Consider the following 27,767-nt stretch of genomic DNA (forward strand, 5'->3'; position numbering starts at 1 on the left):
GTGTCTGCTATTTACTGGTTTTGAAGGGGGTTTAATTAACTCACTGTTTGTGGAGGCTTAAGTTTCGAGAGTGTTGTTGTCCTCATTATGCTAATATTATTGTTCAGTTGAGAGGCTAAGCCAAACTAACATTTTTACACAGCCTATGTTAAGCTATGGAAGCCAAAGTTGAAGCTAATATAATCTGAATAGCTACGCTAAGGTGGTTTAATCACACTGTCTGTGTGATTGATTAGCACGATTTGTACCTGGATGGGCAGGTTGTAAAGTAAAATGAAATTAAACTGCTGCGTTGCCACAACCTTATCTCCCTCAGAGGGAGAAAGAGAGAGAGAAAGAACCAGAGAGAGAGAGAGTGAAACAGAGGGAACAGAGAGAGACTTTCTGACTTTGAACTTCTGTGAATAATTACCTATCATTGATGACTTAACTTTTAATTTGTTTCTCCTTATTTAACTTTAGAAACTTCTAGTGTTGAGGGATTCCTATGTATCTGAATTGAGCCTGGTGAACTTTAAAGTCCTTTATTCTGTTGGTTGGCTTTCATTTTGTTTACTTAGCAAAGCCAAGTCTCAAATGTATTGTCTTATTGGGTTGTAGGGGATTTTTCTGACTTTTGAGGGGGCAAGGCCAGAGGTAGAGAAGTAACCTTCGTTTGGATGAAACTGCCTTGAAGATGTCTATCTTATTTATTTTAGTGCCCAGAGCCTCTGTGGGAAGCAGTTTACATTGTAGGTGTGCTGGCCCTAACACAGGTGATACCTTCAATACAGCATAAACAATGTGATGAGAAACTACGCTGAGTTGGCAGTTCATTAGATACACCACCCCATTCACAAACATGGTTTGCTCCTTTTTATATATTTTTTTAACTAGGCAAGTCAATTAAGAACAAATTCTTATTTGCAATGACGGCCTACACCGGCCAAACCCGGATGACACTGGGCCAATTGTGCGCCAGCCTATGGGACTCCCAATCATGGCCGGTTGTGATACAGCCTGGATTTGAACCAGGGTGTCTGTAGTGACGCCTCTAGCACTGAGATGCAGTGCCTTAGACTGCTGTCCCGCTCGGGAGTTCCTACAGACAGCAAGTCATGTGGCCATGGCCTGCTATGTAAAGCAGGCAGACAGGCATCAAGGCATTCAGTTACTGTTTGATTGAACATTAGAATGGACAGTTCTGTGGTGAAAACAGCTCGTTGATGAGAGGTCGAAGGAGAACGGCAAGAATCGTGCAAGCTAACAGGCGGGCCACAAACAAATCAAATAACAGCACAGTACAACAGTGGTGTGCAGAACGGCATCTCAGAATGCACAACTCATCAGTCATTGTCACGGATTGGCTATTGCAGCAGACGACCAGACCAGGTTCCAATCCTATCAGCTATGTCTTCCAGAGTTAGCATGATTCTGCTTCAATTCACACTGACTGCCTTGAGGAGAGGGGGAAAGAGAGATATTTTGAGGGAAAGTAAAAGGGAGGAGAGGCCAGATTCATGGAGGTCTGAAAATAGCCTTCTCTCCTCTCTACTGTGTTGTAATGCTATCATCTCCTCATCAGCACAGGGTAGAGGCCGATAAGACCGTCTTCTCTGCTGTTTTGTACACAACACACAGTCAAGTTCACGTCTCACAGCTACAAGATACACTCCAGGCTTACAGTGCATTGAAAAAATGTCATCCTGGTGGAATTTTTGTCACTGTAGCACCACTTATTCTGCTCTTAGTTGAAGAAAACGTTTTTCTGAAGAGTCACAACTCTGTTACTGTTAGTGCCAAAACCAATACTGCAACCACTGTATCAGGGAGGAGAGAAGTAAACAGAAGACTGTGTCAACCTCTTTGCCTTTCATGCATCTTGTTTCCCTATTTTCTCCTCCTCAGACAGATCGTAATCTCTTATCTCATCCAGGCAATTGAGGAAAGTTGTTTTATTTCCTCTTGAAAGGGGATGCATCAGCTTGTGTTTTAATGGTTGTTTTCTACTTTGAGTGTTTTTCCTCAAGGCCCTGTCCATAAGTAGGCAAGACAAACCCATTTTCACGATTTCAGTAATATCATCAAAATCAAGAAATCATTCAATAGTTTTTACCTGATTAAGTAGAATTCTGTAAAACAATTATGTTAAAACAACCATTTATATTCCTAAAACATAAGTTGAAACTCATGCTGTTGCTGCTTCCTGCTGTCATGGTTTTTTGATTTATAGCCAAATATCAAACACTGGTTTTAAATGTCCAAATTCATATCAATATGCTGAAATATGTGATATGTTGAAGACCAAGACATAAAAATGACTCCCAACACATGTGTAATACTTGTGTTCAGACTACTTGTATTAATACCTAAAAAACTGTTACCAATATTTACCAAGCGGTCACTCTACACTGAAATGTATTAGCTTGTTCTACTTTAATCAATAGCGAGCACAAATGTATCACTCACATCAATATTGTATTTACATCAATGGATCTAGGACAATAATTGTGGCAACATGTACCGTTTGCACTCTTCTAACAGACAAACCTCAAATAACTTGGGTATACTACTAGATGAGAACCTGTAGTAGCCATTTATCAACTCATATCTCTGTGGGGAGATGTTTACGGTAGATGGCCTGTACGGAAAAAGGAAATTACACTTTTTTGACTATATAATTTCAACAAATCGAATTCCCACATCGATTTCTAAATAGCAACAGGAGTTGTCTTTCATTTGAGTGATAGTTTGAGCTTCAAATATGTGTGTGGTATTGAGGCCAGACAAAACATTTTTTGCCACCATGGTCTGGAAAATGACAGCAGCGTTCAAAGATCTGCCACAAACAGTCGTATATGACAAAAACACTGGTACTAAACCAGATATATTGATCTGTTTTAAGCAATCGATTTTGAGTAATCGTGATGACTTTAAACTTTTATAGTATCATCACCAATCTGAGGTTTAAAAAAGTGTGTATTTCCTGTTATTATTGTGTGGTGAAAATGTTCCGTCTGTGTAGTGTAGTAGTAACGTGTTCTGTCCACCATAGGGGACATTTGCATAATATAACATAATTCAATATTTCGACAGGAAGATATTTGAAGACGCGGCTATATTTATACCCACTGCCAATGCCAACACCCTTTCAATTTCCCTCTATTCTATTTATATAAAGGCACATGAATCACCTCTGCCTCTCAATGTCCTTGTCTTCCCTAATTTCATTTACTTTCTCAACTCTGCCAAAGTAAAAATAATAAATATTATTATGAAGAAAATATATAATCTAAAATCTGATTTATGACATGAAGTATACTCAAATATAACTGTTAATGTTTCCTTGTTGTAAGTATTTCCATATGTCTGTTAAGAAAAGTATCCTTGTGACGATTTTGTGGACCAAGGTGCAGCGTGGTAAGTGCTCATGATTAATGTTTATTATAACTCAGAACACTAAATCAAAACAACAAACAAGGAAAATGAATGTCACGTTCTGCAGGCTTTACTGAGCTGTAAAAAAACAAGATCCCACAACCGAAGGAGGGAAAAAAGGGCTGCCTAAGTATGATTCCCAATCAGAGACAAACACAAAGAAATACAAAACCTAGATTGCCCACCCCACATCACACCCTGACCTAACCAAACTAGAGGAAATAAAACATCTCTCTAAGGTCAGGGCATGACAATCCTACTACAACACTCAACCCAGCATGCTGTCATAATCTCTTCAATGGACTTGGGCCGGTGTTGCGTGACAAATGGAGCCACCGGAAATCCCGCTACTCTGTCTTCATCATCTCGTCCTGTCTGAATAAACCATAAGCCTTTATAAAAACAGCAAGGCTCACAATTGTCACACCGTGATCTGTTTCACCTGTCTTTGTGATTGTCTCCACCCCCTTCCAGGTGTCGCCCATCTTCCCCATTATCCCCTGTGTATTTATACCTGTGTTCTCTGTTTGTCTGTTGCCAGTTCGTTTTGTTTCGTCAAGCCTACCAGCAGTTTCCCCTCTGCTCCTGTCTCTCGATTGTGCCTGTTTCCTGGTTTTGCCGGTGTTGACCGTTCTGCCTGCCCTGACCCTGAGCCTGCCTGCGGTTCTGTACCTTTGCCCCACCTATCTGAATTACTGACCTCTGGCTGCCCTGGACCTGTCTTTTGCCTGCCACTGATCGATTAATAAACTGTTGTTACTTTGACATTGTCTGCATCTGGGTCTTACCTGAAATGTGATAACAATATAATGTAGTTCCTCTTTATTTCCCTCTGACATCGTCCTCTCACAAAGCAATCACACAGCCCGATAGGCATCAGAGGCCCCCTGGGGTTCTGGCTGCTATATCAAAACAAGAATAATTACTCTGGTACATGTAGTCCTGCTTTCCCCTTCTTCATCTCGTCCCTTGGAGTGGATGTTTTGGCACACATGTTAGTTTGTGTGTGTGTGTGTGTGTGTGTGTGTGTGTGTGTGTGTGTGTGTGTGTGTGTGTGTGTGTGTGTGTGTGTGTGTGTGTGTGTGTGTGTGTGAAGGGAGGATGCGGGGGAGAGAAAGAGAGAGGATTGTGGAGTGGATGGTAGAGTGACTTCGAGTTAGTGAAATAGAACACAAAAAGACAGAGTGCGTGTGTGTGTGAGAAAGAGGGTGAGAGTATGATAGAGAGAATGTGTGGGTGATATCATTTGGTATTAGTGAGTCCTCTGATGAAGCCTGCAGGCTGCTGTGAACAGTGCTGGGTGAATGCCTCGCTTTATTCTAAATCGCTCATTTAATTTCACCATGACCTCAGGGAAATCTCATTTGACCCGCCTTTCCCTCCTTCAATCGCTGCTCCTGCTATCTCCCTCTTTCTCTCTCATACTTCTCGATCTCTTGTTGTCTCTTTCGATGAGAGAAGGTTAGATAGGGAGGACATTCTGAATTGCTGCCGTCACCTGAATAGATGTTGAGATTATTGTTTACAGTGCTGGGATGAGGAGAGACCCCATCTCAGTATAGTGCGTGTGTAAGAGTATGTGTGCGTCTAGACGCCCGTTCCTTTGAATGGAAAATGTCTTGTTTTAGAATGAAAGGCGGGGTTGAATAAAGTGACATTTTAGTTTTTTACTTGTTTGATATGGAGATGGTAGTTTTGTGGTGGATAGGCTGCCATAGGAATCTGAACAGTGGGGAAAATAGGGTTCACATAGAGTTTACAACGTTGATGATACTGGGAGATGAAAACTATGATTCCAATACAGGCACTTCTACTGAGGCACTTGGACATTTAGAGATAAAGATGGTCCTTGCAGTATCTATCATTTTGATGAAAATGACATTGTTGCTTGAGTTCACTAATGTGCATTGGTGTGTGTTCATAGATGCCAGGCTTCCCCATAAAATGTACCAAGAAAAAAAAAATCGGCTGCGAAGTGGTAGGCCACACAAGCTCACAGAAAGAGACCGTCGAATGCTGAATCGCGTAAAATCTTCTCACTACCGAGTTCCAAACTGCCTCTGGAAGCAATGTCAGTACAATAACTGTTCGTCGGGAGCTTCATGAAATGGGTTTCCATGGCCGAGCATGGATGGAGATTTGGACTTGTGGTTTTACTTAATTTGCAGTACTCACCAATGATTATAACGGCGATTCTGATCCAACCATTAATTCATACATTATGCCCCTGGCCTGAGAGGATGGAAGTTCAATTCGTAGCTTGATGTAGTATGCTAATGTTTACTAGCTGGCCAGGCACATCGATGCCCAAGAAAGGAAGTTAGTCTAGCGAACAAACATTTTAACCAGGTAGCCTAGGCCAAAATAAACTAAAAGCATGTGCTGTATGACAGAGTCATAGACTGTTTAGGCAACTTGAAAGAGGAGGATGGCATTGGCGTTTCTCTATGAGTAGGGTGAGTCAACATGTTTTTCCTACTTGTGCGCACACACACAGAGAAATCAGTACCATGGACAGCCACATCATATTTAGCTTACGTTGATTGGACTAAATCGTTTTTGGTTTCTTTTAGTTGTCACCATATTAGACTAAGCATAGGTGATTAGATGATGTTGAAGTAGAAATGGTGCTGGAGTAGTGAAGGCAGCTCCTGTTTTCTTTGCATCTTGCGGTAACTCTACGTGGTTCTAATTAGTTGTTTAGTAGTCCAAAAATGTCGTAAACATTACCTTGCTTGACCATGATGTAGGTCATGTAACTGTTTGTTACATGCAATATGTTTTGTGGACTTTTGTTACATGCAATATGCATATGAACTGACATGTTACACAGAGAACAACGCAATTATCACAACACATACTGTGGGTTGTAATATTTTTTGGGGGCTTGGCTTCCCCAGTGATTTTACTCACGCGCCATTACTGCTAATGTGGTCCCCAACACTGTTTGATGATATCAGGCAAAATGTTCTAACTGATATGAAAGAGCTCAGTTAGGAGTAAGACATTTTGAGTCAGACATTCAGGTTAAAAGGATACCATCAATTGACCAGTCCCTGTGTGTGTTTCTCCCCAGGTGTTGCGGTCGGAGCTGAAGGACCGCGAGCATGTTGTGGCCAATACACTGGACCAGGCACACATATTCCTGGCTGAGCAGCCCAATGAGGGGCTGGGGGAACCATGCAAGAACCTTCAGCCCAAAACAGGTGAGTCTCCTGTCACTGACTAGCCTGAATACGCACACGCCAAAGTCCAGTGACATCACCCGCCACTTAGTCTTACGTTATAATTTAATTGAACTCCTTTATAAAACCTACTATGTGCCATAATCTAAATAACTGATGTCAGTACTGGTCAGTTTATGTTGACCATTCCGTTTAACCTGCATACATAGTGGCCCTCCAAAACCAAGATCTGGGAAACCCAGTATCAGGGTGGGTGAGAATGTCCATGAAAAGCACCTCAGAAGTTCCTCAATCCACTTGATGTTTATGTGGGGTGTGATATGAGGCTCAGAATACACCCAAACGCTAAATACGCAACAGAACTCATTAGTAATTCTGTATCTAAAGGCTGCTGGGCCTAGGAGGATGAAACAGTGAAGTCATCGCTGTGTCAGCACATTTCCTCTTTAACAGAATCGTGCTGTTAAATAATGTAGCAGGCCCCTGAGACAATCTGGGAGGTTGTGGCCAGAGCTCCGAGCAGGCAGAGATCTGGCCCTTCAGTGTGATCTTTGATGTAATTATCAAAGGGGCCTTTGGTCTAATCGGTGGTTAAGAACTGATCTAAGGGCTGTGATGGGTAGGATGGTTCCATAGCGGTGCGTGGTATATCAGAGGGTAGGTGTTATCTGAAACCAACCCTGCAATGACCTCGGATACTTTCGAAAAGGTTGTTTGACTGTGAAGGGTATATCTGATCTCAATCTGATCTAAAACCTGTGATTGGATGCTTTCACAGGAGGGACAAGGGGCTTCACAGGGTAAAACTGAGACCAGTGCCAGCATGGACACCTCTGTCTACTCTAGTATAACTGAACCCAGTGGGTGAGAACACTTTAGTCTTCAGATCCTCTCAGACCCAATCAAACTCTCCCAGACTTTCCCTGGCCTTTGTTTGCTTGTCAAACTTCTTATTTTCAAAACATACAGCTCCCACGCTGGTCCTGTCTGGGGAGTGTGGCAGACTAACCCCACGCTGGTCCTGTCTGTGGTGTGAGGCATCTATGGCTGGCAGACGAACAGAGTAACAGACAGACCCTTGATGTGTGCTTGGCTGGCAGACTAACAGACTAACAGACCCTTGATGTGTGCTTGGCTGGCTGACTAACAGACTGACAGACAGACCCTTGATGTGTGCTTGGCTGGCTGACTAACATACTAACAGACTAACAGACAGACAGACCCTTGATGTGTGCTTGGCTGGCTGACTAACAGACTAACAGACAGACAGACTCTTGATGTGTGCTTGCATGCATGCTTTAGCTTAGGGTGTTTACGATTTAGATCGTCATTGACACACTGATTTAAATTTCAAGTCTGCAGACAAGATGGTTGACTGTGGACATTGGTCATGCTCTTTTCTCTTTAGCTCACAAGTCTCTCTTCAAGTTTAAATGTTTTATTTTATTGTACAACCAACTTTCCCCTTTGAGGTTGTTAAAGTCTTTGTCCTTGCTCCCTTTCTCCCCCTCTCTCTCTGTCTCTCTCTTCCCCCCCTCTCTCCCTCCCTCACTCTCTACCCTTCTCACAGACCTGACTCCAGAGGAGAAGGCGCAGGGTGTGGCCAGGGCCATCAGGAAGCAGACAGCGGAGGTGCAGGAGCGTTGGGAGCGTCTGCAGGACCACGCGGGTGGATGGCAGAGTCAGGTAGAAAAGGCCTTTGAGAGGCTACAGGAGCTCCAGAGCAACATGGACCAGCTGGACCTGCGGCTAGACAGGGCAGAAGAGACCAAGGCTGGTTTGCAGCCTGTAGGAGACCTGCTCATAGACTCACTGCAGGAACACATAGAGAAGACCACGGTGAGGGGAGTCACTGGGGTGTTACTGATTTATTAAAGGGGAAAGAGAGAGAGGGACGTTTTTTTTTACGTCCACTACAAAACATTTAGGGCCAAAAAGTGTAGGTAGTGATTAACCTGTACGTAAATCAGTGTCAAAAAAATGTATTACCTAGATCAACATCTAATTACCATTGGTACAGGTATCACCCCTGCACCATAACAGTATGTTATAGATACATCTGCCTACATCAAAACACTGACCTGTGTGTGTGCATCCTGTGTATGTCCCAGGCTTTCAAGGAGGAGATGGCTCCTCTGAGGCAGGACGTGCATGTGGTGAATGAGCTGTCTGGTGAGCTGGCTCCTCTGGATGTCCAGCTGTCCTCCACCTCCTCCAGACAACTGGATGACCTCAACATGCGCTGGAAACTACTACAGGTGGGCTATGGGTGTCCCACCTAAAACCTTCCCCCTTTTACAGGTGGGCAATGGGTCTCATGCCTAAAACCATCTCCCTTTTATGTGTCATACTTAAGAAGAGGTGTCACAGCTACAAACCTCCTCCCTTTTTGTCATACTTGGGAGTACGTGTCACTCACCGCTAAATGATGAAAAGGTCAAATGTAAAACCTTCCTCCTTTTACGAGCTATCATATTCTTGACTTTTCTACTTTCTACTCTTTTTTCTCTCCCACCTTATTCACATCTCAACCTGTCAGTACGCTCAGGTTTATTATCTCAATGTCATATTAACCCTCTTGCTGTCTTTGTAATCATGTATTTCTGTCCATCTCTTTCCACCTGTTTGTGTCATTTTATTATGTTGCTTTCTCTCATTATTCCTTCCGTCTCTCTCTGTCAGGCTGCTGTACTTTAGCTCAGACACAGAGAGGGGTGAGGAGAGGTGGCCTTCCGCTTGTCTACCTCTACAGGTTACTGAGTTCTATATTGGCACAGTGGACTTCTGTCACTGTAGATAAATAACACTTTTTGACACAGAGGACTAGTGTCCTGGTCCAGCCTGCTGATGGCCGGGATCAGAGCCTTACTCGTGCACCCCTCAGGCTCATTTGTCACTATGCTGTTTAGATTAATGTGTGTGTGTGTGTGTGTGTGTGTGTGTGTGTGTGTGTGTGTGTGTGTGTGTGTGTGTGTGTGTGTGTGTGTGTGTGTGTGTGTGTGTGTGTGTGTGTGTGTGTGTGTAAAAGAGACATGAAGAGAGACATCTTAGATTCTGTCCCTTTCCTTCTCCATGCCCACCCCTGGTATTGCCTTGCTGGAGTTGATGATGACCACTGAGATAGGACTCCGGGCCGCTTTGGTCTGATCAAACAGAAGGGCAAACAGCACAGCAGGACTCAGTCACCAGGCACCCCATAGAGATTCCCTGGGGCTGGATGAAAGTGTTGAAGACACATTTTGTCTGCCTCCTGGTTCCATGTGTAGAGACAGCCTTGTAACCTCACTGTAGGGAGGATGACTGAGTCACTGCACACAGTAAGGACACTCAGCAATGCACGAATATGCACGCACACACACTCAGCTGGACCGGTCAATATAGTGCTGGCGGGATGCAGGTGTGTGATTGTGTGTGTCTAACTCTCTCCTCTTTCTGGTGTGCAGGTGGCCATTGAAGAGAGACTAAAGCTCCTTCAGGAAGCCCACAGAGACTTCGGCCCTTCCTCCCAGCACTTCCTATCCAGTGAGTAGCCAAATCAAAGTATATTAGTCACATACACACTTTTTAGCAGATGATATTGCGGGTGTAGCAAAATGCTTGTGTTCCTAGCTCCAACAGTGCAGTATATAACAATTCACAACAATACACACAAATCTAAAAGTAAAATAATGAAATAAGAAATATCTAAATATTAGGATGAGCAATGTCAGAGTGGCATTGACTAGAATACAGTAGAACAGAATATAGTATATACATATGAGATGAGTAAAACAGCACGTAAACATTATTACTTGACTATTGTTCCATTATTAAAGTGGACAGTGATTCCATGCCTATGTACAGTATAGGTAGCTTAGTGGTTAGAGCATTGGGCCAGTAACCGAAAGGTTGCTAGATCGAGTCCCTGACCTGACAAAGTAAAAATCTGTCGTTCTGCCCCTGAACAAGGTAGGTAACCCACTGTTCCTAGGCTGTCATTGTAAATAAGAATTTAACTGACTTGCCTAGTTAAAGAAAGGTTGAAATAAAAGATATGGGGCAGCAGCCTATAAGGTGCAGGGTTGAGTAAATGGGTGGTAGCTGACTAGTGATGGCTATTTAACAGTCTGATGGCCTTGAGATCAAAGCTGTTTTTCAGTCTCTCGGTTCCAGCTTTGATGCACCTGTACTGACCTCGCATTCCAATGACTTCCCTTGATGTTTATCGATTCAGCCTATCAATGTCTCGGAGGCAGCCTATCCATGATGTTTTGTTGTTGTTGTTGTTGCTGTTGTACTTTTTGTCAGGGTTGCCCTCATCCCTTGCCTCCTACACACACCCACACACACACAAACACACACTCAAGTAGGTTGTTTACAGGCGGCAAGGTTCTTCACTCTTGAATCATTCAAGGCTTAATTACAAGTCTCCTCTGACTTCCTTTCCTTTCAGACCAGTGGTCATTAACGATGGAGGGAGGGAGGGAGGGATCATTAACGACAGACACAGCCACACCAATCCCTCCTCATCCCCTCCTTCCATCCCCATATACTCCAAATTATACAGTAGTGTTCTATTTCATTGCTATGTCCCTTTCCTCTCTCCGTCTCAAATCCAACCCCTCTCTTGTCTACCCCATTTGGCTCTGACATGGATCCAAAATGTCTTCCATTTGATGATAACAGGGTGGTGGGATATGGAGGAAACTTAGTTGTTGTGTGTCCATAGACCTGAGTGGTGTTGACAGCTGAGTTATTGTACCAGCCAAGATGCCATTCTGGCTCCCCTTTCATCTCTCATAGACAGAATCTACCGTTCCTTCTCATAGTAACCGACGGAGAAGGTCGAAACTTTACAAGTTCAACCCAACTTTAGCAAAAAAAATTTGAGTTTATGACATATGACCGCCAAGCACTTTTTCACATTAGATCGACAGTTACTAACCTCAATTTCAACTTCAAACCCGACTCTGACAGCTGTACCCTTGTTTATGCCAGACCCTATTCCTTTATTTCATGGGCTACCAAAACACTGCAGTTGTAGACGTGGCAGACAGGCTGGAGTCCTGGTGAGATTAAGACAAAGAGAAAATCGACTGGCACTCCCCTCCGTTTTATTGGCAAATGTCCAGTCACTCGAGAATAAGATGGATGAGCTTCGTTCCAGAGTCTCCTATCAGAGAGACTTGAAAAGCTGCATTATTATTGCCTGGATACACAGACTCCTTGCTCCGACCAAATGCTACGCCACGCCCATGGACGACAGTCTGGATATGAGTACATCCCCTTCACTGAATGCGAACACATTAGGGGCTGTCTGATTGGTCCAGAAACTGATGGTTCGGGCCAGAGCCAGAATACACATAGGTAAAGCGGCAGTTCGAAAATTCGCCATTTGCTATGATACTCTGATTGGTTAGACAATCCAATCGCTGATGACTTTTGTACAACACCCCTAGTACCTCTCGTTACAACAAATTACTTCAATTTTGACTGAATCATTTTGTGGTCAGGCTAGCAACACGAGGTGAAGGGGGACGGGTCTGCCTCTTCATAAACAACAACTGGTGCGCCTCTTCCAGTGCGAAGGAAACTCAGACATAGAATGCCTCATGGTAAGCTGTAGACCTTCCTATTTAACAAGAGAGTTCTCATCCAAAATATCACGGCTGTCTACATCCCACCAGAAGCCAACAATACCTTATGGCGCCATAAACAAACAAAAGACCACACACCCAGAGGCATCTTTTGGGAGGAAACTTTAACTCAGAGAGACTTAAAAACGTTCTACCTCACTTCTACTAGCACGTCTCTTGCGCCGTAAGGGGCGTCAAAATGCTAGACCACTTTTATTCTACCTAAAAAAATGCATACAAGGCCCTCCCTCACCCTCCCTTCTACAAATCTGACCATGACTCTATCCTGCTGCTTCCCGTTTACAAACAAAAGCTCAAACTGGAAGTACCAGTGACACGCTCAATATGGAAGTGATCTGATGAAGCAGATGTGAAGCTACAAGACCGTTTTGCTAGTACAGGCAGCGATCTGTTCCATGATTCATCCGATAGCATTAGGAGTTTCCCATATCAGTCACAGGCGTCATCATGTAGTCTCCACAGTGACCATACAAACATAACCAAACCAAAAACCATGGATTATATGCAGTATCCGTGCTGGGCTAAATGCTAGAGCTACCGCTTACAAAGAACGGGACATGGACGCACACAATTAATCCCACTACAACCTCCGGCGAGACATGAAAAATGATAATTTAGGAGGAAGGTGGAATCCTATTACACCGGTTCCGATGCTCATCAGATGTGGCAGGGCTTTCAGTCTCTATAACAGACTACAAAGGGAAACCCAGTCGTGAGATGCCCAGTGAGGCAGAACTCCCAAATTCATGCTTAATCTTTCGGGAAACCAACAGAGTCTTGCATGAAAGCTTCTTTTGTTCCAGTTGACTGTGTGATCTCACTCTGCAGGGCCGATGTGAGTAAAACTTTTAAACAGGTTAACCTCTCTGGGCTAGGTGGGACGAATTCGTCCCACCTACGTAACAGCCAGTTGAATCCTGTGGCGCGATTTTCAAAACGTTTGAAATGCTATTACTTCAATTTCTCAAACATATGACTATTTTACAGCTATTTAACCTCTCTGGGCTAGGTGGGACGAATTCAATTTTTCAAACATATGACTATTTTACACCATTTTAAAGACAAGACTCTCGTTAATCTAACCACACTGTCCGATTTCAAAAAGGCTTTACAACGAAAGCAAAACATTAGATTATGTCAGCAGAGTACCCAGCCAGAAATAATCAGACACCCATTTTTCAAGCTAGCATATAATGTCACATAAACCCAAACCACAGCTAAATGCAGCACTAACCTTTGATGATCTTCATCAGATGACAACCCTAGGACATTATGTTATACAATACATGCATGTTTTGTTCAATCAAGTTCATATTTATATCAAAAGCCAGCTTTTTACATTAGCATGTGACTAGCATGTGACTAGCATTCCCACCGAACACTGCCGGTGAATTTACTAAATTACTCACGATAAACGTTCACAAAAAGCATAACAATTATTTTAAGAATTATAGATACAGAACTCCTCTATGCACTCGATATGTCCGATTTTAAAATAGCTTTTCGGTGAAAGCACATTTTGCAATATTCTGAGTAGATAGGCCGGCATCACAGGGCTAGCTATTTAGACACCCAGCAAGTTTAGCACTCACCAAAGTCAGATTTAAAATAAGAAAAATGTTATTACCTTTGGTGTTTTTCGTCAGAATGCACTCCCAGGACTTCTACTTCAATAACAAATGTTGGTTTGGTCCCAAATAATCCATAGTTATATCCAAATATCCTCTGTTTTGTTCGTGCGTTCAAGACACTATCCGAATGGTAAAGAAGGGTGACGAGCACGACGCATTTCGTGACCAAAAAAATCTAAATATTCCATTACCGTTCTTCGAAGCATGTCAACACGAAGCATGTTTAAAATCAATTTTTATGCCATTTTTCTCGTAAAAAAGCGATAATATTCCGACCGGGAATCTGCGTTTAGGTAAACAGACGAAAGAAAATAAAGCATTCGGTCGACTCGGGCACGCGCCTAAGCCCATAGTACTCTGATCGGCCACTTGCCAAAAGCGATAATGTGTTTCAGCCAGAGGCTGCCTCGATATCGTTCAGCTTTTTCCCGGGCCTATGGGAGCCGTAGGAAGTGTCACGTTAGAGCAAAGATCCTCAGTCTTCAATAAAAAGAGCCAAGATGAAACACAACTTGTCAGACAGGCCACTTCCTGCAAGGAATCTTCTCAGGTTTTGGCCTGCCATTTGAGTTCTGTTATACTCACAGACACCATTCAAACAGTTTTAGAAACTTTAGGGTGTTTTCCATCCAAAGCCAATAATTATATGCATATTCTAGTTACTGGGCAGGAGTAGTAACCAGATTAAATCGGGTACGTTTTTTATCCGGCCGTGTCAATACTGCCCCCTAGCCCTAACAGGTTAAGTAGGGTTTTTTTCCACCTGGGTTTGTGGGAGATTAGTTTTGAGTAGTGTCTGTTTCACCTCTGCGTCACGGTTTGTTGTTTTTTTGTCATTCAAGTTTATTTATGTATTGCATAGTTTCACAGTATAAATACAATGTGGAACGACACACACGCTGCACTTTGGTCCGCTCATTCCTCTCTTCGACAACCGTGACAGAATCTCCAACCACCAAGGGACCAAGCAGCGTGGTATGGAGCAATTGACTATTGAGGAGATAAGGAGGAGTATATCCAGGGCTTTGGAGGATTTAGGGGCAGGAGAAAAGCGCCTCCCATGGGAACAGGTGGAGGCAGCGAGAGCGCGGCAACAAGGGAAGCATGAGAGGCAGCCCCCCCAAATTTTTTTTGGGGTGGGCACACGGGGAGATTGGCAGAATCAGGTTGGAGACCTGAGCCAACTCTTCGTGCTTACCGTGAGGTGCGTGTCACCAGTCTGGCGCCACCTGTGCCAGCCCCACGCAGCAGGTCTCTAGTGTGCCTGCCCAGTCCGTTGTGTCCTGTTCCTGCTCCTCGCACTCGCCCTGAGGTGCGTGTTACCAGTCTGGCACCACCTGTGCCAGCGCCATGCATCAGGCCTCCAGTGAGTCTTCCCAGTCCAGAGCTTCCGGCGACAGTTCCCAGTCTAGAGCTTCTGGCGAAGTCCCCCAGTCCGGAGCCTCCAGCGACGTTCCCCAGTCTGGTGAGACCTGTTCCGGCTCCACGTAAGAAGCCTCCAGTGATGATCCATGGTCCGAAGCCTCCAGTGATGATCCATGGCACAAAGCCTGTTGGGATGATCCATGGCCCTGAGCCTGTAGGGATAATCCATGGCAAGAAGCCTGTAGGGATGATCCATGGCCCGGAGCCTGTAGGCATGATCCATTGCACAAAGCCTCCGGTGGTGATCCATGGCGCGGAGCCTGCAGTGATGATCCATGGCATGGAGCCTGCAGCGACGGTCCCCAGTCCGGAACCTCCTGAGACGCCTTACAGTCCGGAACCTCCTGAGACGGCCCTACAGTCCGGAACCTCCTGAGACGGCCCTACAGTCCGGAACCTCCTGAGACGGCCCTACAGTCCGGAACCTCCTGAGACGGCCCGCAGTCCGGAGCCTCCTGAGAGTGCCCGCAGTCCGGAACCTCTTGAGAGGGCCCGCAGCCCAGAACCTCCTGAGAGGGCCCGCAGCCCAGAACCTCCGACGATGATCCACGGTCCGGTGGCACAGAAGCAGAGGGATCAGCGGGCGGAGCGGGGGTTACGCCCCAAACCAGAGCCGCCTCCTCTGTTGGAGGATCCGCGGGATCAGGGTGGACAGCCCAGTAGTTACCCTACCTTTTGTTTATTTTTTTTGAGGGGGGGATTTTTTGTTGTGTTTTTGTTTAGGTGCGGGCGGAGTCCGCACCTTTGGTGGGGGGTACTGTCGTCCTGACCATAGTAAGATGTTATTTTCTATGGTAGAGTAGGTCAGGGGGTGACAGGGGGTGTTTTTCTTTGTTTTGTATTACTATGTTCATGTTCTAGTTATGTATTTCTATGTTGGTTTTGTTTGGGATGATCTCCAATTAGAGGCAGCTGGTCCTCGTTGACTCTAATTGGAGATCATACTTAAGTAGGGTTTTTTTCCATCTGGGTTTGTGGGAGATTAGTTTTGAGTAGTGTCTGTTTCACCTCTGCGTCACGTTTTTTTTTTCTGTCATTCAAGTTTATTTATGTATTGCATAGTTTCAGAGTAAAAATAAAATGTGGAACGACACACACGCTGCACTTTGGTCCGCTCATTCCTACGACAACCATGACACCTGTGCTGCTGTTGACCCATGACTGCATGGCCACGCACGACTCCAACACCATCAACAAGTTTGCAGACGACACATCGGTGGTAGGCCTGATCACCGACGGCGATGAGACGGTCTACAGGGAGGAGATCAGAGCCTTGAAAGTGTGATGTCAGGACAACAGCTTCATCAATGTCAGTAGGACCAAGGAGCTGATTGTGCATGGGTCCTCGGATCCTCAAAAGCTTTTACAGCTTCACCATTAAGAGCATATTGACTGCTTGCATCACCACTTGGTATGGCTAATGCACTGTCCTCGACCGCAAATCATTACAGAGGGTGGGGTGGACAGCCCAGTACATCACTGGGGCTGAGCTCCCTGCCATCCAGGACCTCTATATCAGAGGCAGGTCCAAAAAATTGCCAAAGTCTTCAGCCACCCAAGCCATAGACATACTGTTCACTCTGCTACCATCAAGCAATCAGTACCAGAGCATCAGCTCTCGGACCAACAGGCTCCGAGACAACTTCTACCGCCAAGCCACAAGACTGCTAAATAGTTAATAAAATGATTACCCAGACTATCTGCAATGACCCTATCTTGCACTGACTATGCACACTCGGAAGACTGTATGTACACAATATATACACTCACTCACACACATTACACTGACACTCTCGCAAAAACCCACACAAATACACACGTATACCGACAACACACATACACACCATACAAAAATATTTCAAATGTAATGATCTTATACTCAAAAGATTCCCAACAATTGAATTCCGTTCTGTGCCTTTGGCTAATATAATTTTTTTGCCGTGGTATCATTTTGGTACAGTGTTGTGATGGTATTGAGATATTAACCTGGTATCGGTATAACCCTGAGGCCTAGTTACTTTATGCTCCCTTTATGTACATACGTGTATCTACCTGAAATACCTCATACCCCTGCAGTGATATAGAACTGGTACTCCCTAGATGCAAGCATTTCATGGTACAAGTCTACACCCGCTGTATTTGTGCATGTGACAATTATAAATGGTTTTGTATTTTAAGAATTAGGTTTCATCTAAGGGTTCAACAAAGTGCCTGCCTGTCCGTCCATCCATCCAGCCGTCTGTCTGTTTATTTATAAATATATATACAGTATCTATTCCTTGTCACGTCCTGACCAGCAGAGGGAGTAGTTGTGTAGTATTTTGGTCAGGACGTGGCAGAAGAAGTCTGTGTATGTGTGTTCTGGGATGTCTGTTTCTATGTTGGTCTGTGTGGCTCCCGATCAGGGACAGCAGGTTATCGTTGTTCCTGATTGGGAGTCATATATTAGAAGTGTGTTTGTCATCTGGGTTTGTGGGTTGTTTCATTAGCACTGCTATTATTGTAAGTATAGCCTGTCTTGAGTCGTTCTTGTTTTTCTGTGTTTGCTTGATTCATTATCATTAAAAGATGAGTATTCACATCCCGGCTGCATTTTGGTCGATTCAACACGGCGATTTTTGTGACATTCCTCCATTCATCCACCGTTTCAATCTACAGTTGAAGTCGGAAGTTTACGTACACCTTAGCCAAATACATTTAAACTCAGTTTTTCACAATTCCTGACATTTAATCCTAGTAAAAATTCCCTGTCTTAGGTCAGTTAGGATCACCACTTTATTTTAAGAATGTGAAATGTCAGAATAATAGTAGAGAGAATGATTTATTTCAGCTTTTATTTCTTTCTTCACAGTCCCAGTGGGTCAGAAGTTTACATACGCTCAATTATTATTTGGTAGCATTGCCTTTAAATTGTTTAATAACCTCTCTGGGCTAGGCGGGACGAAATCGTCCCACCTACGCAACAGCCAGTGTAATCCCGTGGCGTGATTTTCAAATACCTTAGAAATGCTATTACTTCAATTTCTCAAACATATAACTATTTTACACCATTTTAAAGACAAGACTCTCGTTAATCTAACCACACTGTCCGATTTCAAAAAGGCTTTACAACGAAAGCAAAACATTAGATTGTCAGCAGAGTACCCAGCCAGAAATAATCAGACACCCATTTTTCAAGCTAGCATATAATGTCACAAAAACCCAGAAGACCGGTAAATGCAGCACTAACCTTTGATGATCTTCATCAGATGACACACCTAGGACATTATGTTATACAATACATGCATGTTTTGTTCAATCAAGTTCATATTTATATCAAAAACCAGCTTTTTACATTAGCATGTGACGTTCAGAACTAGCATACCCCCCGCAAACCTCCGGTGAATTTACTAAATTACTCACGATAAACGTTCACAAAAAACATAATTATTTTAAGAATTATAGATACAGAACTCCTTTGTGCAATCGAGGTGTCCGATTTTAAAATAGCTTTTCGGTGAAAGCACATTTTGCAATATTCTGAGTACATAGCCCAGCCATCACGGCTAGCTATTTAGACACCCACCAAGTTTAGCCCTGACCAAACTCCGATTTACTATTACAAAAGTTTGATTACCTTTTGTTGTCTTCGTCAGAATGCACTCCCAGGACTGCTAGTTCAATAACAAATGTTGGTTTGGTCCAAAATAATCCATCGTTATATCCGAATAGCGGCGTTTTGTTCGTGCGTCCCAGACACTATCCGAAATGGTAAATCAGGGTCATGCGCATGGCGCAAATCGTGACAAAAAAATTCTAAATATTCCAATACCGTACCTCGAAGCATGTCAACCGCTGTTTAAAATCAATTTTTATGCAATTTATCTCGTAAAAAAGCGATAATATTCCGACCGGGAATCTCCTTTTCGGCAAACTGAGGAAAAAACACAAAGACGGGGGCGACCAGTGCACGCGCCTAAGCCCACAGTCCCTTGATCGGCCACTTGAGAAAGGCGATAATGTGTTTCAGCCTGGGACTGAAATGACGACATTCAGGTTTTTCCTGGGCTCTGAGAGCCTATTGGAGCCGTGGGAAGTGTCACGTTACCGCAGAGATCCTTTGTAATTGAATGAGATGTCAAAGAAAGACAATAAATGGTCAGACAGGCCACTTCCTGTAAAGGAATCTCTCAGGTTTTGACCTGCCATTTGAGTTCTGTTATACTCACAGACACCATTCAAACAGTTTTAGAAACTTTGTAGTGTTTTCTATCCAAAGCCAATAATTATATGCATATTCTAGTTACTGGGCAGGAGTAGTAACCAGATTAAATCGGGTACGTTTTTTATCCAGCCGTGTCAATACTGCCCCCTAGCCCTAACAGGTTAATTAATGCGAGTGTAGCGAAATGCTTGTGCTTCTAGTTCCGACAGTGCAGTAATATCTAACAAGTAAACTAACAAATTCACAACGATTACCTTATACACACAAATGTAAAGAGATGAATAAGAAGATGTACATATAAATATATGGATGAGCGATGGCCGTGTGGCAAAGGCAAGATGCTGTAGATGGTATAGAATACAGTATATACATGTCACGTCCTGGCCAGTATAAGGGTTAATTATTATTGTAGTTTGGTCAGGACGTGGCAGAGGGTATTTGTTTTATGTGGCTCGGGGTGGTGTTTTTCTAAAAAGGGCATTTGATTTAGTATTCCAGGGTTTTTGGGCACTGTTCCTTGTCTACGTATTTCTATGTTGATCTAGTTGGTTGTATGTCTATGTTTGGTTAATTGGGGTGGACTTCCAATTGAAGGCAGCTGTGTGGTGTTGCCTTTGATTGGAAGTCCTATATTAGTTGGGTGTGTTTGTCTGTGTATTTGTGGGAGATTGTTTCTTGTCTAGCATGTATGAGCCTGAGAAGACTGTCGGTATATCGTGAGTTCGTTTTGTTGTTTTTGTGTTCATTTTGATTTAATAAATGTTCAAAATGAACAAACACAGTCCTGCTGCATTTTGGTCCTCCTTCACCGACGATAACCGTGACATATGAGATGAGTATGTAGACATTATTAAAGTGCCGTTATTTAAAGTGACTAGTGATACCTTTATTAAGTGGCAAGAGATTTGAGTCTGTAGAGTGGCTGCTACCAACATATGTTAGTGATGGCTACGGAGAAAAAATTTATGAAATGTATGAAATGTATGCATTCACTACTGTAAGTCGCTCTGGATAAGAGCATCTGCTAAATTACTAAAATGTAAAAAAAATGGCTGTTTAACAGTCTGATGGCCTTGAGATAGAAGCTGTTTTTCAGTCTCTTGGTCCCAGCTTTGATGCACCTGTGCTGACCTCGCCTTCTGGATGGCAGCAGGTTGAACAGGCAGTGGTTCGGGTGGTTGTTGTCCTTGATGATCTTTATGGACTTCCTGTGACATCGGGTGCTGTAGGTGTCCTGGAGGGCAAGTAGTTTGCCCCCGATGATGTGCTGTGCAGACCGCACTACCCTCTGGAGAGCCTTGCGGTAGATGCCGTACCAGGCGGTGATACAGCTAGACAGGATGCTCTCGATTGTGCATCTGTAAAAGTTTGTGTTTTAGGTGACAAGCCAAATTTCTTCAGCCTCCTGAGGTTGAAGTGGCGCTGTTGCGCCTTCTTCACCACGCTGTCTGTGTGGGTCGACCATTTCAGTTTGTCCGTGATGTGTACGCAGAGGAAATTAAAACTTTCCACCTTCTCCACTACTGTCCCGTCGATGTGGATGGGGGGATGCTCCCTCTGCTGTTTCCTGAAGTCCACGATCATCTCCTTTTGTTTTGTTGACGTTGAGTGACAGGTCATTTTCCTGACACCACACTCCGAGGGCCCTCACCTCCTCCCTGTAGGCCGTCTCGTCGTTCTTGGTAATCAAGCCTACCACTGTAGTGTCGTCTGCAAACTTGATTATTGAGTTTATGGCCACGCAGTCATGGTAGAACAGGGAGCACAGGAGCGGGCTGAGAACGCACCCTTGTGGGACCCCAGTGTTGAGGATCAGCGTGGTGGAGTTGTTGTTTCCTACTCTCACCACCTGGGGATGGCCTGTCAGAAAGTCCAGGACGCAGTTGCACAGGGCGAGGTCGAGACCCAGGGTTCCGAGCCTCACGAATGAACAGCTGTTCATTGCTGTAGTCAATGACCAGCACTCTTACATAGGTATTCCTCTTCTCCAGATGGGATAGGGCAGTGTGCAGTGTGATGGCGATTGCGTCGTCTGTGGACCTGTTGGGGTGGTAAGCAAATTGGAGTGGGTCTAGGGTATCAGGTAGGGTGGAGGTGATATGATTCTTGACTTGTCTCTCAAAGCACTTCATAATGGTTGTGTTTTGGCTTTGAAGTTCAGCTAATTCATCCACTATCCTTCTCTCCGTTTGTTCTGCCCTTTATCTGTGAAGTCTAACAATAACATGCCGTTAGAATACATTAACCGGTTATTTATACGGTGCAGTACCTTTTTACAGATACGGCCATCTTAACTCACTCTCACTGTTCAAGAGTTATACCCATAATATTTTCAATTTCATGCATTGTGAGAATTGTATTTGTACAACAAGCCAATTAGATTATGGAACTATTAGTGGATATTTGCAGAAGTGTACGGCTCAAAAGACTAAAATGATCTTTGTGCTGCAAATATTGCATGTTTTTATATTTACATGGTGTATTTTCCTCCTTTTTCTCAACAGCCTCTGTGCAGCTCCCGTGGCAGAGGGCGGTCTCTCAGAATAAGGTTCCATACTACATCAAGTGAGTAACACTTACTGAAAACATACTGCTTATGTATGCTATAAGAATTTTTTTTCTTTAAGCTTATTGTATGGTAACTAATTTGACTTGTGAGTGCGTGATTCTATTAATGTTCTAAAGTTTCCTTTAAAGATCGAATCCTTATTTGGGGAAACAGTGCCACTATTCGCCCCCAGCAACTTTGTTATAGTTTTTGTTTTGTATATGAGAGGAGAAACAGGAGAGGATAGTCCCAAACGGACCTGGCAGTTTCACCAATTAAGTATTACACTTTAAGGGTTGGTTTCAATTCTTGAATGTTTCCACAAGCATAATATTGAATTTGAAGTGATTCAAAGTGCAATGTCAATTGTTGCTCGTTCATTTTGCAGGGGGTCTTTCCGATTTGCATAATACCTGTGATAATGACGAAGTATTCATGGACCCTTTTACAGTCGGTCTATAGCAGCGGTATTACAGCTTAAGATAGGTGTCACATTGCTCATTGTAATACATTCACAGTCAAGCTTAGCAGCAGACAGTTGGTCCATTAAAAAAGCAGAGAGGGAGGGAGAGGTTTATGCTGATAGCCACTCAGGATGGCTTTCATACCGACACATGCAGAGAGAAAGAGACAGAGACAGGTGGACAGAGAAAGTGGATAGAGATATGGGGGCTACTGAGAGATAAATAAACTGAGAGAGAAGGATATGAGTAGAAAGAGAAAAATGGTGATTAATAGGAAAGGACAGTCAGAGAGAGATGGGGTGAGGATGAAAGAGGGAGAGGGGGTGATAAGGAGGTAGAGGTACAGAGACAGGTTGTGAGCGATACTGAGTGAGACAGGAAGGCATCCCTGTGAACACCTGCAATTTGTTTAGCCCTGGAGCTTTGCACTGGAAAGCATCAGAGATGAAAGCAGCAAAAGGCTGGGAAGAGAGGAGAGGACAGGCTTAGAACTCCGGAATCAACAACAGCTTTCTGTGATCACAGGTGTTGGCCCTCAAGCGGCCGACTACTGAACCCTTGCCCCTCCCCTCCCCCCCACACACACACATACAAACACACACACACACACTCTGTACCATATGTACCATTCTTGACTGTATTACATAGCACAACAACTTGACCACGGGTTTAGCTGAGCCCCACTCACATTCATCCTGAGTGACCCTATAAGAAGGGGAGAAAGGACGAGAAATCAGCCTATTGAAAGCCTCCCTCAAATCCAAAACACTGAGGTTTTCATCTCATTCAAATGAATGTCACCACCGGGAGCTGCAACACTCAGTTATTGCCACTGTTGTCGTCTGTGATTAAACATCTCTCAAATATCTTCTGAATTCAAAACTCTGCCACAGCCTTCACAGGGCTAATTGTAGGTCACTTACAGTGTAGTGACATTACTGTGACTCCAACATCAGGCTTTGGCACATTCATTTGGCTCTTGCCCCCACCCCTCTCTCTCTCATCCCACTTCTCGTTGGCCTGATTACACAATGGCCACTGTTTAAACCACGCCTTACCCCCCTCCCTCCCCTCCCAGGGAGAAGCGACACACTAGGGAATCAAACGGTTACACACGGATACCTCAACACCCGCCACTCTGCCATCCTAGTTGACCCCCAGCTGACCTCTGGCATTTCAGTGGGCTCAGACGTCCAGAACACTGTCAGGGTATAGTATTGGACTGCCGCTCTCTTCTGCCAAGATAAGAGCTAGCTTAAGCTTCACATTACACTCTATGTGACGTGTGGTATGGGTTTGTGTGTGCTCACGCCTCTATGTGTGCGCCGATCAGGATGTCTTCGTTGGGGTTTGCATCCGCTGTTACTCATCAACTTACTTTGTTTAAGTTGCGACAATTAAAAGGGTTGAAACATTTTTTAAATGCAAAGGAGAAGACGAGAGAGAAAAAAAACATTTTGAGGGGAGGAGTAGAGGAAAAATGTATTTGGAATATGTCAATTGGAGAATGCAGGCACTTCTGGTTGGAGATAAGTCTACCACAAGGACTGTCACAGAAGATGCAGGAAAAGTCTCCCTGAGTCACAGATATTTCCCTAATTCTATTTCCCTAATATTTTTAAATATTTAGTCATAACTGCTAATGATTATTCATGACTTACATGTCTATGACTCTCTGACTTTGGGAGTTGACGGAGCATCACTACACCGAGCATAGCCCAGTGTTTCCCCTAGCTTTACATAAACTGAGGCTTACCGCCTACACCTTTGTTTCCAATTAGTTTAAAATGAAAATGTTTGGGTTGACTGGCCTGGATGTTTACTTTTTGTGCATTTTATACCCAACTTACAGTACATCTACATTGCATCCAATTATATACAATGAGGTCCAAAAGTATTTGGACAGTGACAAATGTTTTGTTGTTTTGCCTCTGTACTCCAGCACTTTGGATTGAAAATTATACAATGACTATGAAGTTAAAGTGACTGTCAGACTTAATTTGTGGGATTTTCATTCATATTCAGGGGACCATTGAGCATTTACAGTACTTTTTGTACACAGTTCCCCATTTTAGGGAACCAAAATGTATTTGGACAAATTTGCCTATACTGTAAAACTTCAATTAAAAGCAGTCTCTCAAATAGGCTTATAATAGCCGGGCAACGGCACACATTTGAGCAAATAAATGGCTGTATCAAATAAACGCTGGGTAAACGCCTTGTAAACAAATTAATTACAACGAATTGTCATGAATTGTTTACAATGTATAATGTTTGATTTGTTCCATTAAATAATTTACTAAAGTCTTAGAAAAAATGATGGAAATCATAAATTTTTATCACCAGTAAAAAAAAAAATGCTAGCCAGATGATAACACATTAGTGCAGGAAATGGATTAAAATGCTGGAAGTGAATGTTGGAATTAAACAATTAAATATGCAAATGTGCAAAAGCTGTAAGCATATAAAACAAATTGTGATTTATTTCCCATCAGTACAAAACATTGTTTAGATGCTTTTCAGACAACGATGCTGTTTACACGTGTTTGTTGCATCAATGTTATGTTGATACTTTTCCAATCACATATTTGCAATGGTACGCTGCAGGGACCACTCAACAATGATCACAAATATGTGATCGCACACATCAAAGGTTTAAGTATTTGGTCCCATATTCCTAGCACGCAATGGCTACATACATCAAGCTTGTGACTCTACTGTAATGGGTGTCGTTGTGTAGAGATGACCAAAACGCAGCGGGAATATGAATGCTCATCTTGTATTTAATAAATAAAGAGAACACTGAAAAAATACAACAAAACAAAGAATGACAGATGACAGTTTCGCAGGCTAAATATAACTAGCAGTGCAAAAGACAACTACCCACAAAACCCCCAGGTGAAAACAAGCTCCTAATATATGACTCCCAATCAGGAACAACGACGTACAGCTGTTCCTGATTGGGAGCCACACAGACAACAAAGAAATAGACAAACCAGAAAACCATAGATAACCAGAACATATACTAAAACCCCGGAATACATAAACCAAACACCCCTTTAATACTACACACACAACCCGAACCATATGAAACAAATACCCTTCTGCCATGTCCTGACCAAACTACAATACAAATACGCCCTCTACTGGTCAGGACGTGACATCTACAAACGTGATAGATACATTTGCAGTTATAGTTGTTTCAGATTATTTTGTGGCCAATAGAAATCAATGGTAAATAATTTGTGTCATTTTGGAGTCCCTTTTATTGGAAGTAAGAATATAATATGTTTCTCAACACTTCTGCATGAATCTGGATGCCACCATGATTACGGATAATCCTGAATGAATTGTGAATAATGAATCAGAAAGTTACAGAGGCACAAAGATCATACCCCCAAGACATGCTAACCTCTCATCATTACCAATAACAGGGGAGGTTAGCATGTTTTTGGGGGGTATGATATTTATGCATCCTTTATCATCTCTCTGGTATGTGATGTGAATGAAGTAGCCAAGCCAAACAGGAAATGCCAGGGGAAGTAGTCATTATGCAGAGGATTATAAACACTGTAATTATGCACCCTGCACCCTGTAAATAGAACTTTCCTGTAGCTTTTTGGTTACATAAAATGTAGAGTTTTGTAGGTTTTAGGTAGTATTCCATCCGAGGATGTTTTTGGGGAAATGTCAAGTGCTGCTCTCTATATCACTCACTCACTGCTGAGGACAGATTCAGTAATAATAGTATGTATTAGGATCCCCGATTTAGCTTCTGCCAAGGCAGGAATCAAAACACAACAAATAAAATACACAATATACATAGCACTACATTTACATTACAATTTAGCAGATGCTCCCATCCAGAGTGACCCACAACCAGTACATTCATCTCAAGATAGCCAAGTGAGACAACCACATGTCACAGTCATATCACAACCACGTATCACATATCACTATAAAAATGAAATACAGAAAAATGTCTGTCTCTCTTCACAGTCCCCGTAGTGCCGTAATGTGTTCTTGAATGTGGTTTTATTGCTAGTTTGAGTTACCTAGGGTGGCAGAGAGTTCCATGTTGTCATGGCTCTATTTAATTCGGTGTGTTTCCCAGCCTCTGTTCTGGACTTGGGTATTCAAGTAAAATCAAATCAAATGTTATTAGTCACATGCGCCGAATGCAACAGGTGTAGACCTTACAGTGAAATGCTTACTTAAGAGCCCCTAACCAACAATGCAGTTTCAAAAAGTACAGATAAGAATAAGAGATAAAAGTAACAAGTAATTAAAGAGCAGCAGTGAAATAACAGAAGCGAGACTATAAAGGGGGGTACCGATACAGAGTCAATGTTATTTGAGGCACTGCAAATAGTCTGGGTAGCCACTTGACTAGATGTTCAGGAGTCTTATGGCTTGGGGGTAGAAGCTGTTGAGAAGCCTCTTGGACCTAGACTTAGAGCTCTGGTACCGCTTGCCGTGCGGTAGCAGAGAGAACAGTCTATGACTAGGGCCTTCCTCTGACACCGCCTGGTGTAGAGGTCCTGGATGGCAGGAAGCTCGGCCCGGTGATGTATTGGGCCGTTTGCACTACCTTCTGTAGTGCCTTGTGGTCGGAGGCCGAGCAGTTGCCATACCATGCAGTGATGCAACCAGTCAGGATGCTCTCGATGGTGCAGCTGTAAAATCTTTTGAGGATCTGAGGACCCATGCCAAATCTTTTCAGTCTACTGAGGGGGAATAGGCTTTGTCGTGCCCTCTTCACGACTGTCTTGGTGTGCTTGGACCATGTTAGTTTGTTGGTGATGTGGACACCAAGGAACTTGAAGCTCTCAACCTGCTCCACTGCAGCCCCATCGATGAGAATGGGGGTGTGCTCGGTCCTCTTTTTCCTGTAGTCCACAATCATCTCCTTTGTCTTGATCACGCTAAGGGAGAGGTTGTTGTCCTGGCACCACACGGCCAGGTTTCTGACCTCCTCCCTATAGGCTGTCTCGTCATTGTCGGTGATTAGGCCTACGACTGTTGTGTCATCGGCAAATTGAATGATGGTGTTGGAGTCGTGAAAGGAAAAAGAGGATTCGGCTAGTCCGTGGTGAGTAATCACAGTCCTGATGTCTAGAAGTTATTTTCGGTCATAAGAGACGGTAGCGGCAACATTATGTACAAAATAAGTTAAAAAATAAGTTAAAAACAACGCAAATAGGCGAGCAAAATAACACAATCGGCTGGAGGCACATAAAACATCTGCTATCTTCTC

At 43.4% G+C, this 27,767-nt stretch overlaps 1 protein-coding gene across 1 annotated transcript in view; it reads left to right on the forward strand.

Moving 5' to 3' along the window:
• The window catches only part of LOC106571754 (utrophin), a 190,756-nt gene that overhangs the window by 67,773 nt on the left and 95,216 nt on the right, over positions 1-27,767 (forward strand). The window contains exons 4-8 of the mRNA XM_014145173.2: positions 6,494-6,623; positions 8,173-8,441; positions 8,714-8,860; positions 10,046-10,124; positions 22,003-22,063. Of these exons, the coding sequence (XP_014000648.1) occupies positions 6,494-6,623; positions 8,173-8,441; positions 8,714-8,860; positions 10,046-10,124; positions 22,003-22,063 (686 nt within the window). The remainder of the gene's footprint in view (positions 1-6,493; positions 6,624-8,172; positions 8,442-8,713; positions 8,861-10,045; positions 10,125-22,002; positions 22,064-27,767) is intronic.

This window comes from Salmo salar, chromosome ssa15, assembly GCF_905237065.1.
Source record: "Salmo salar chromosome ssa15, Ssal_v3.1, whole genome shotgun sequence".
NCBI lineage: Eukaryota > Metazoa > Chordata > Actinopteri > Salmoniformes > Salmonidae > Salmo > Salmo salar.